Source organism: Nipponia nippon, unplaced genomic scaffold (genome assembly GCF_047370975.1).
Source record: "Nipponia nippon isolate SJK-2023a ecotype South Korea unplaced genomic scaffold, ASM4737097v1 scaffold_1, whole genome shotgun sequence".
NCBI lineage: Eukaryota > Metazoa > Chordata > Aves > Pelecaniformes > Threskiornithidae > Nipponia > Nipponia nippon.
Window position 1 is genome coordinate 82,447,708 of NW_028262290.1, and position 12,220 is coordinate 82,459,927.

The 12,220-nt window shown below is 44.2% G+C and overlaps 1 protein-coding gene across 1 annotated transcript in view; it reads right to left on the minus strand.

Annotated features, from left to right (window-relative positions):
* MYO10 (myosin X) overlaps positions 1–12,220 on the minus strand; it is a 173,475-nt gene that overhangs the window by 129,571 nt on the left and 31,684 nt on the right. Inside the window, exon 2 of the mRNA XM_087761123.1 lies at positions 9,280–9,378. Coding sequence (XP_087617249.1) covers positions 9,280–9,378 — 99 coding nt within the window. The remainder of the gene's footprint in view (positions 1–9,279; positions 9,379–12,220) is intronic.

Consider the following 12,220-nt stretch of genomic DNA (forward strand, 5'->3'; position numbering starts at 1 on the left):
ATAAAGCAACTCTCTGCTCAGAGATAAATGCTGTTGTTCATACAGATTTAATTTATATTGTTAGTGAAACACTTAACAATGGCCACACTAGTGCCAAACAAATTAATTTCAGTAAAGCTAAAGCAAACACTATCATTATGTTTAGGAAACACAGAACAAAACCCTTGAAAACCTAACATTAAAGGAGTTATTTATGGTCATTGCTCAGCCCTCCTGCCCCCATCGTTTGGTGCGTTAGAAGTCTCCGGGCTGCTCACGTGCAAACTCCCTGACTTTCTGGTAGCCAGAAAGTTCATTTTACAGGGATAATACAGTCAACTTGGCAACTTGGTCTGGCAGTCAGGGTTGGCTTTTTTGGTTTGGGTTTGGTTTTTGTTTGGGTTTTTTTTTTGCTTTTTTTTTTTTTTTTTTTACAATTCAACCTTTCTTTTAAAATATCTCACTCCAGGATTAAAACTTTCCCCTTCCTGGAATTAATCAGTCTGATGGTTTTGGCAGAAAAGGCAAGTAACAGGAAAAAAGTAAGGACAGCACATGCTCAATGTATCCAAGAAGTACTTCATAACCTGCTCTGTATTTTTTATGTAATCAATACACAGTAGTTCAGACAAACACACACACAAAAAGAGGCTTTTCCCTATCACTCTTTAACAAATATTCAGAGAATAGCAGTCATGTAAAAATAGCGCTCTCTATATAAAGCAGATAAAAAGGTAAGCTGAATTAGCTCCTGAATCAGGAAAAAAAAGTTTTCTGCTATGGATACTGCTTTTTTCATTATGAAATGTCTTAGTATTTCTATGCTATGTATTTCTGTTAACATCTTGGAGAATTTAAGAGACACAAACTAATGATTTTTCCAGTTAGCAAGTACTTAAAAAGTAAAAGACGGCACATCAGAAAAAAACTTGTTCAATTTATGAGCACTTTCACTTGAACCAGTGATCAAACATCGTACTTGTAAGTAACATTTAGGGGTTTGAAGCAGCGTTTCCATTAAGGAAAATGTTTGCTGCGAGGCCCTGTGGTTGCATTAAATCCTTACTAGGCACGAGGAGGCTTTTGTGCATTGCAATTACACTCCATTCAACGCTTCACAGGAGGGCCGGGACGATGCAGCTCAGTGGGCTTGCGGGACACGTGTGGGCTTGCAGGACACGTACAGCCTCTGCAGTCTTGCTTGGTTCATAAAAATCTCTTTCTAAAGAGCAGAGGACGGAGAAAGCATGGGCGAGCGGGGCGCAGCCCTCCCTCCTTGAAATCCCTTCCAGGCGATGCCCCAGAGGCTGGGGAGCCAAACGCCGCTTCCCCAGGGACGGCGTGAGCGTGGGCCCTGCGAGGCGGGGAGGCCTGTCTCCCTGCGAGTGCTCCCGGCGACCGGCTCTCATCTGTCACGAGCTCTGTTTACAGGCGCGTCAACAGATGCTTGCAGCGAGAGACGCTGAACTTTGACATCCCACATAAAGATGTAAACACTTCTCCACAGAAGATAAATCCTGACTACTAAAAGGCACTCCAGCTGACTTCTGGCCCTTCCCATCCCCAGCCCATCCCCCAAACCCAAAATTCATATACACATCCCTTAAAAACAATAGCAATTAAAAAAAAAAAAATCAAACCGCAAAAAACAAGCCAAGAAGCCTATGTTCAAATAGCCACAGCACCAAGCTTTTTAAGAACACCAGAAATAATGAGAATTACTACACATATGCCAAATATAACTAACTGCAGAATAAAATGAACTTTACAGTGTTTAGACAGATGGAATCCGATTTCCTGGTGTAAAGCCACTGAATTTGGCATTCGCCCTCAGCCCCAAAGGCAGGGGAATCTGCTGCCCGAAACACACATGAACTACCCAACGGCCGGAGTCGGCGTTCACTACCCTTCATAAGCACCATTAAATTAAAAAGGATGAAAGTCTTCATAAATAAAGTTTGCAGAAAGAGATGGATTCATTTAACACTAGGAGCAGCCAAGACCAAAGTCAACTGCATATATTTGTGTATTTTCTTAGGAGGCTGTATATACAAGGGAGCACACAAAGGGCTTCTTTAAAATGCTCCCTTGTAAGGGTGTATTTCAAGGGTAATAGATATTGCATTCAGTGAAATGTCCAAAAAAAACACTGTTTGGAAATATTGTCAAGTCTTCACATGGAAGAGCTAGAAGCGAGCACGATGCGTTTCAACAATAACTAAGAAAATCCTTGTCCAGAAGGATTTACTTCTCCGATGCCTGATCCTATGAACCGATGCAGCCAAGGACAGCATTTACTGATAAACAGTCCTACTGACTTCAATAACTTAAGCCAAGTAACTTCAGTGGTGTTATTCATGCCCTGTGAATATGAACGGAAGACTCTTGTTTAAAAGGGCTCCTCACAGTAGAGAAGGCTAGCACAAGAGAGTCCCAAACGAGGGTGAGAAAGGACACAAGGCGAAGAAAAGAGTCATTATGAAAAGTGCTTAACCATTTGCCTGCAGGTTTGGGACTTTTTAAAAAAAAAAAAAAAAAAAAATAATGAGGAAAACATGAACTCTCTTGGTATAACCACATGGTAATGGTAACTCCAACAGAATCCTATTGTTAACTCAAAAATCAAACAAAAGGAACCCCCCAGACCAAGCAAAAAAGAAAAAACCACCCCAAACCTCAAACAAAGCCCAGGTCTCACTTTTCTGAATGAGATCATGATGAGAAACTCTCCCAGCTTTCAAACCAGAAGGAAAAAAAAAAAAAAGGTGAAAACCTCCATGGAAAACATACTTGAGCTGTGTTTAACAAGGAACATCTGTAGCCTTCCCATTCTTGAGATGCAGAAATGCCCCAGAAGAGCCACATTAAGTTAAACACACAGGAAAAAATACTTTTGTTGCTGACCAAACCATTTACAGGTGCCTTTGATTTGAAGCTAAGGATACTGAGCGGCACTCTGCTGACATAACACCATGCCATGAAGGACTTCTTTGTAAAGAAAGTTCACAGAAACCTGGTTTAACTGACAAAGCCTTTACTGGTGAAATGTGACATCTGTTTTTAAAGAGCCTACATTTTTGGGATATTATCGCTCAGCTGCTTCTATTTATAACATAATTGATTTAAAAGTTCCTCTCAGTCAACTAAGCAGGTATGCAATTAAATATCCTGAAATTTCAGTGTCAGACTCAGGACAGTTTGCGGTAATCAATTCAACTTTTACTTCTCCCTGGATGAGTTTCTTCAGAGCAGATTTCCCCAACACACACACATTATGTCTTGCATTTATAGAAAATTTCCCTCGAAAGGGAAGGGGCATTACTAAAATTGTGTGCTCTTAGGTGCTGTTCTGAAAATTCATAGGCTTAAACACAGCGCTACTTACACAAATCACCATGACTACATTAAAAAAAGGGGGGGTGGGGTGCTGATGATCCATTTGTACATCCAAATATATATAAATATAATGCCAAGAAACATAAGAAAAAGTAGAGAGTCCTCGGTAGGAGACAAGAAAGATGTTCTTGAAATTAATGCCATGCAACTCAAGACAGCTCTTCTGAAAGACTTCACCCCCGACAAGCTTTTTCTATTTGCTATCTATGCTTTCACTGGGGACAGTTTCAAGTGTGTCTGCACAAGTTAAGAGCACAATGCATTCCTCTTCCATGCAAGGGGAAAAGTTAGTATTTTATCTGAAATAAGGTAAAGTTCACATTATTCAGAAAAGGAGAGAAACTGGAAAGAGGTATTTTTCTCAACAGAACCACTGATTCTCTACCAAATATACGCAAGTAAGTAATTTCAAACAAAGCGTGCAGTGACAGAAGGGCTTTTAACGTTTTATTTAAGCATTCGCTTGAGTACTTTATAAGCTCACACAACTTCATTAAAAATTTATAGAATATGACCATGGGGAAACGTCTGCTTTACTGTAAATAAAACTGTTAAGGAAGAAACCATTCTAACCCTAAAAATAGAGGTAGGAAAAATACCCTCAAACATGAAAAAAAGACACAGTAACTGTAATGCCATCTTTTATATATACATATATATGTGTGTGTGTCTATACACACAAGGAAAGATTAGGACTTTTTTTTTTTTTAAGTCCAAGTATTCATAGACTGCACTGACATACTTTATTTACACATGGTGTTTCCAAAACATTAGGCACAGAGTCCTTCACCACTTCTGTGCACGCTAATGGAACAAAAAACAAACCAACCAACCAACCAACCCACCCACCAACCAGCAAATGAGTACAGCATCTTCTCTTCTGGAAAACATCCGGGAGGTGCTTATAAAGAGAAAAACATTTACAATATGAATTGTCTACTCGTTGCAGCTTCTCAAGTCATTGCAGACCCTTCGTTTTGAAGGCCAGCCCACAGACGGCCTTCAAGAGGCACTCCAGAGCCAGCTGCAGCTCAACGCTATGAACGTGTGCTGAGAGGGATGTTACCGTTTTCATCTCCCACTCCTTTATCATGGGCCGGGGTGGTGAAACAGGGCCCAGAGGTACTCTTCCCCTCCCTGTATTTAATGAGGCTTTCATCTACCCCCATACAGTGCCATGTTTTTCTCCCCCTGCCCCCCCTCCCAAAGAGTTAAGACTGTTTTGTAGCTATTGTTCAGAGAAACCCACACCTGCAGCCCAAAATTCCCTTTTTTAGTGTCCCATATCATATGTATCAGATATTCCACTCAGCCTACCAAATCAGCTACTTTTACAACCATCTCACACAGAGGGTGACAACAGCAGAAAGCAGTACCATAATCATCTTTAACGGTAATTAATAAACGGACTGCTTAATTGAAACATTCAGGCAACACAAGAATACTCAAGGAGCAATTACATCACTATGCGATTATCAAGAAGGGACTCAATACCTGATATGCAACTTGTTAAAACATTGAAAGGTTATGGCATATTCTTGCAAGAGTATTGGCCTTGGGTACGAAGGTACACAACCTCCCTACAACCAACACCCCTTCAGAGTACAACCATATCCTGCCATGTTTTTTCTGGCATATTTATTTCCATCACACAGAAGAAATTAAGAACTAATGTACCGTGCTATGATGTTTCCATTATTCTGCAAACTGACATTGACAAAGACTTGAAGTCGAAACTGATAAAAGTAAAACCTGAGCACAACTCCAGCAAGCACACCTTCCTAGTCCCACCACCCCATCAATCACATCTTGGTAAGTCATGCAAAATGCTCAGTGGAAAGGCAAGAAGTGCAAAATCTAGTAGAAGCTACTGAAACAGAGAAGATGAATAACACTGCTGTGCTTTGATAAGGTCCCAACACTTCCATCAGTTTGTCATTAGACTTGAACACGAGCTGCAGCTGTCAAAAGGGTCTGGGAATCAATACGCCAGCCATGCTTCAAAAATCATCATCGCTCCATATTTCTGCAACCTCACCCCTTGCTTCCCCTGCCTCGTTCTTCAAAGTGATATACAGCCTTGCAGGGATCGCCAAGCCATCAGAGGTAATCGTTGGGCATTATCTCAGTTTCATTTCACCCACTTGCAACCTTCTGCAGCCTGCAGGTAACCAAACAGCAAGGGCAGGATGGTCTAAAAGCGCATCAGGAAAAACTATGGGAGGAAAAATATTAATTGGCCAATGTCAGCTGGCATGGTCCCTTCACACACAAAGTGCACTCCTGAAAACATAAGCCTTGAAAAGGATTAAAGTTATCAAATGCAGTGAATTGCTAGTATGCCTTCAGCTGGGCAGCAGCCAGCTCAGACCTGCTGAGGAGATGAATGCCACGTCACGGGTCTGAAGGCTGCTCCCTACGTCCTTCCTGTTTCGCACCACCTGCTTTTAACACAAGCAGGCTGAACCAAAGAAGTTTAGGATTTTTTTTTTTTCCAAGTGATGTTTATAGTACCAAGGTTTTCTAAGGAAATGTAATCAGTCAGATGATATCACAGTAATGACTTGAAGCTTTTTCCATATTATCTGAAGTTTGCATTATGTACACCCCAGAAAGGCAGCACCACCACACGTAACACACACACGCAAGACCATTAGCAAGCAGCTTTTCCGCTTGCGGATGCCAACATTAACTCTGCCATTCTTTCCTAGGCACCAAAGCAAGCTGTCCATTTTACAACAGCATCTGCGGTACAAGGGTTTTGCAGTTCAAAACACTTCTAAAAGCCAAGTTCTTCACAGCTACATGTCCAATTACAAAATCTTATGAAAATTACAGGTAGCCCCTCCTGTAAGCATGTGAGTCAGTCCTACTAGAAGCTGGAGAGAGCTTATGCTTAAATGAAAAGCCCAACGCTGGACACTGCTTGGAGCACAGGTTAGTGTAAAAACTCACATGGCAGCCTTCCTACTCTGCAACCCAAATGGAATGGTGATGCTTTAATGTGATGGATCCTTCTTTTTTCAGATTCAAAGAGCCAATGGAGTAGACAGTCTCAGCCTTTCCGCTTCACTGGACTTCAAATTTCAGTAGGACAGGTCGAAACATGCAACCTCCCAAATCTGAGCAACACTAAATGCACAATTTAATATGCAACCCACAGAAAACACACCAGCACATAGGTGGCCACCTTGTTTCTCTGTGAGGAGGCTTTGCACCTAGTGGTAGCTGTTCTCAGTCTAGTTTTGTGGATGTCTTCCCCCATACCACACATATCTGGGTCACCAGTCCAATGTAACTTGGCACAGCTACAAAGGATCACAGAACGGTTTGGGTTGGAAGGGACCTTTAAAGATCATCTAGTCCAACCCCCCTGCAATGAGCAGGGACATCTTCAACTAGATCAGGTTGCTCAGAGCCCCATCCAGCCTGGCCTTGAATGTTTCCAGGGATGGGGCATCTACCACCTCTCTCGGCAACCCGTTCCTGTGTTTCACCACCCTCATCATAAAAAATTTCTTTATATCTAGTCTGAATCTACCCTCTTTCAGTTTAAAACCATTACCCCTTGTCCTGTTGCAACAGGCCCTGCTAGAAAGTCTGTCCCTATCTTTCTTATAAACCCCCTTTAAGTACTGAAAGGCCACAATAAGGTCTCCCCACAGCCTTCTCTTCTCCAGGCTGCACAACCCCAAATCTCAGACTGCCCTCATAGCAGAGGTGTTCCATCCCTCTGATCATTTTCATGGCCCTCCTCTGGACCCACTCCAATGGGTCCATGTCTTTCCTGTGCTGAGGACCCCAGAGCTGGACGCAGTACTCCAGCTGGGGTCTCACCAGGGCGGAGCAGAGGGGCAGAATCACCTCCCTCGACCTGCTGGCCATGCTTCTTTTGATGCAGCCCAGGACACGGTTGGCCTTCTGGGCTGCCAGCGCACATTACCAGTTCATGTCTAGCTTTTCATCCATGGGTACCCGCAAGTCCTTCTCGGCAGGGCTGCTCTCAATCCCTTCATCCCCCAGCCTGTACTGATACCGGGGGTTGCCCGAACCTAGGTGCAGGACCCTGCACTTGTCCCTGTTGAACCTCATGAGGTTCACATGGGCCCACTTCTTGAGCTTGGCTGGGTCCCTCTGGATGGCATCCCATCCCTCAGGTGTGTCAACCGCACCACTCATCTTGGTGTTGTCTGCAAACTTGCTGAGGATGCACTCGATCCCACTATGTCATTGATGAAGATATTGAACAGTATTGGTCCCAGTACAGACCCAGTACAGCCTGAGAACCAACTGGTGATGTTAGGAGGGCAGTGGATGGGAGTGGGAACACAACAGCTATCAGGGAGTTGGGTTCCCTGACTACATCTTCAGATGCTGAGGACAGCAATGACTTTCACCCATCTCTCTGCCCCCCCAGGGATGTAGAGCGTGACTAATTTTTGCCACCAGAGACATGACCAGACAAAGGTGCTTGGATGCGACCTCCTCTCTGTCACCCCGTTTCCTTTGCCACATGCCCAGGGACTCTGAAGAGAAGGAAGACACTGTTTTCTCTGCCTCAGACCGCTGTTGTTTCACCCCCATTTTCATCCCTCACTACCAGGACATCAGCAATTTAACCCTGAGTAGGTTTTATCTTGCCCATCAAAAACCACTCTGCAACTCTGGTTCCTTTCCCACCTGGAGACAGGCATGCAAGGAAAGTAAGGGTTCCCTGGCTCTGAAAGACATGCTTTCCACCATGCTTACCCAGAAAGACGTTAAGTGAAGGCAGCGAGAACAGGCAGCATGTTTTCCAGTCTACCATGCTTTTCTCAGCCTCATTCACTACCTGAAACTGCCTTCATCTTGTGCAAATAACTAAGAAAAGGAAGCAAAACAGAGAGAACAAACATCCTCCAAAAGTCAAAGGGAGTGTCCTCCGGAGGCTGGTGACTGTCTCAGCATAACTGTTTATATTCAACTCAACCTAAAACTGAAATTTCTTCAGGGAAGCTGCAGGAAGCTAGGTCTGGATAAACCATGGCCTAATGGAGAGTGCAATAAATAGATAAATAAAAAGTAAGTGCATGAGAAAAGCAGAGCACTTCCAAGCAGTCAGCAACTGACAGTGCTAGTTTTGCCTTCTTCTGGGGGTTAAAAAGGAAAATAATTAAAACAAACAAACAAACAAACAACAAAACAAAACAAACACCACAAAAAACAAACAAACAAACAAAAAACCAAAAAAACCCACAAAAAAAAAAAGAAACCACGTGGGGAACAAGCTCCACACCAGCTGGCGGCCAGGCATACAGGCACGCACTGCCTGAGACGGCCAAGGTAACCTGAGAAGACGCTGGGACCTATCTCCATCCCTGCAGGCAGGCAAGAGCCAGGAGCATTTGACAGCCAGGAAGCAGTTAAAATGTAAAAAAGAAAAAGAAACGAGAGGGGAATAAGGGTCTCCTTCCTTCACAATCCTCTTGCAACAGGAGCTGGTGGAGCTGCCCTGGTTTTGCTCTGGGCAGTGTGCCTTGCTGCCTCCCACTGAATCAGTGACACCCCACTACAGTGATGCTGCAGTGCCATGTGCCAGCCCCCCCCTTCTGTTATTGGAAGGGAATACAACCATGGAGAGGCCACCTACCTCCAGTAAACTACATAACCACTGACCTATGTGGAACAAGGCTCTCACACCTGGCAGCACTGCTTCAGCTTTGTCAGGCACAATCATAGCAACTGACCGGACAGGCAATGGAAAGAGCTATTAAAACCAAAGTTGTGCACTCAGGTCATACAAAATGAATATTTTATTCACAGACCTTAGGCTTTTAGTTCCACCTATGCCCTCCCCACAAGGAGAACAGCTTCTTTTCCCCAGAGTGGCAAAAAGGAGAAAATACAGGGGAGTGATGCCCGTACCTGACCATAGTCTGTCCTGAATACGATGACTCCTTCCGCACAGGAATGAACAGTACTGGGATAATGCTGATTATTTTCTCGCAGCCAGACACGAGACCCCTACAATAAAGAAAAGAGAGTTATAGATGGCATAACTGAAAAAAAAATTTCACTCAATATTTTTCTCTGGAAATACTTATCAAGTAAAAGAAGAGAAAGTGAGAGCAAAATCCAAATAAGCAAGTGAAAGAAATAAAATAATCACTCAGCAAGTATTTGTTGGTTTCTGCCAGAACAGTAAACACAGAAGAACTACACTGAAGTGCCTTTTTTTTTTTTTTTTTTTAGTAGAACTTCCTAAATGCCAGCAAGAGCAGCTGGAGCCAGTTCTCTGAGTCATGTGCCTCATGTTAGCACATGCAAAATTACAAAGCAGTGTTTGAATTTACACACAGTTTAAAAGATCCTCCTCAAAGCTGACTGGCTCCCTACCTGTTTATTTTCAACCTCTGTTAGGCATTCACAGCACTTCTCCCCCTATCATCTTTCACCTTTTTTCTAAACCACTTTGCCCTTTCTACAGTCGTCCTCTTTTGGCTGCACAACCATGCAGAGGATTAAAAAAAAAAACAAACACAAATAAACCCCAAACCCAAACCCAAAACTACTAGCAAGAAAGGTTACAAAGAAATGACATTTCCTTTTTAGAGGTGAGGAGGCAACGGAGACACTATCAGTGAGACACCTAGGTCAGTCTAGTAAGACAGCATAGGTGCAGATTATTTTAATTTTCACCTGGCTGGTAAATCCAGCAGCAAGGAAAGAGAAAAATCCAGCACTGAGAACAAGGGAGGAGGATGTGGGAGGAGGAACTACAGCTGATGCTGCAGCTGCAGCAAAAGCCATCCCAATAACGATATCCACTCAAGTTGCTCCAGCACAGGAGAAGGCTTCAGCTGGCATGAAAATATTGAGCAGCAGCACCCCATGGTCTGACTGCCAACCCAAACTATACTCCCGTTCTCTACAAATCCATAGCAGGCTCTATATCAGAAAGACTATTTTAGTGGTATTTAGACAACGGAGATTCTTTTTCACCAGAACAGTCAAATTCTCTCCTAAAGAAAAAATAAAGGGGTCGTAGAAAAGGGCTGGGATATAACACTGATAATGACTTTGGGTGTACGATCACTGAAAAAAACAATTCAAATAATTAATTGTTCATGCTAGCATCCAAAAGTTGTCCTTGCCTGAACTTCTACACACAGAAACCAGACTTACAGACTTGTTAAAGTTGGGGTGGGTTGTAAGGTCCTGATTGACAGTCACGACAAATACAAATTTTTATTTCTGTTACATATTTAAGGCAAGTGGCCCTTGAGTCTACCACAGACTTCAGCCATGTTACGAGTTGCATATGCATTAGATAACGTTGAATAAACATTATTCTTCTCTCTATGATGGGAGAACAGCAGCGCTGAGACAGAAAATAATGCTCACAGAGAACGCAAAAATTCTTGCTGCTTGGTTTCTCTGAATGGTAAGAGCTCAGCTGCACATAGAGGACCATGTAAGAGCATCCCTCATTATTTTTTCCCCTCCATCTTTTGACAAACTGCTTTCCATTTTAAATGCTGCAAATGTCTGTGGAGCTGTTTGCCCTTTTACCTCTGAAACCTCGAGCCAGATGGTTTCCAGGTTTACAGCAAGTCCAAACCAGTTCAAACAGAGGGTATGTCAACTCAAAAGCAGAGGGTGAGGGCAGAAGGGAGTGGAAAGGAGGGCGCTGGCACCTGAGGTGGGTAAGGGGAAGCAGAGGACTGGGAAACAGCGGGGAAAGGACTCCCCAGAAGTGGTAAAAGCAATAGAGAGGACTTGAACATTTAATTCAAAACCCAGTGATAGCAGTGGGAATACTTCCACCCACTCCCTTGGGTCTGCATCGGACTTTGGCAATCAGAAAACCCAGGGCACCGCTCTGTTTTTAATCTTCTTGAGCAGCATGAACACCCTCACGCTGACAGGTCCAAGGGCATGAACACCCTGCACTTCCCAGAGGGAAGAAGGCTGACACGAGGGCATTGCTTTTGGGCTTTCTCTGGTACCTCCCCACCAGAGCCAGCAAACAGAAATATCCTGTGTCCCTTAAGTACAGGCACGGGAGCGATGACAACTTTGAAGGCAGCATCCTTGGTATTAAGGAGTAGCTACCACAACCGCCAGGATGGGAGACAAAGGGCTCTTTCACGTTAACGCAGTTGCTACCGTCAGCCCAGCATCCCCAAGAGCACCCGAGAGTGAGAAGTTGAGGCGTGCAGCTGCCCGTCAGCCCCGGCGAGGCGGTGCAGTGCAGTGCTCAGCCACAGCTGCTGCCCGCCCCACTTTGTCCACCACGGTGCGGGTCTAAAGCCTGTAAGGCATGAGTGCACAGCACTTGCGTAAGACAGATCACATACCCATGCTGTATCATGCAGTACACTCAGAGCAAGGTAAGCTGAGTCTTTTGCCTCAGATTCCTGTATGTCCTCAGCCACCTCACTTCCCCTGTGCATCACAGAAGGCTGAGGTTGGCAGGGACCTCTAGAAGGTATCTGGTCCAACCCTCCTGCTCAAGCAGGGCTACCTAGAGCTGGTTGCTCAGGATCATGTCCAGATGGCTGTTGAGTATCCCCAAGGATGAGAGACTCCACAACCTCTCTGGGCAGCCTGTGCCAGTGCTCGGTCACCCTCCCAGTAAAAAAGTGTTTCCTGATGTTCACTGGGAACCCCCTGTGTTTCAGTTTGCACCCAGTGCCTCTGGTCCTGCCACTGGGCACCACTGAGAAGAGCCTGGCTGCCTCCTCTTTGCACCTTCCCTCCAGGAATTTATATACATTGATGAGATTTTCCCCCTGAGCCTTCTCCAAGCTGAACAGTCCCAGCTCTCTCAGCCTTTACTCATAGGAGAGATGTTCCAGTTCCT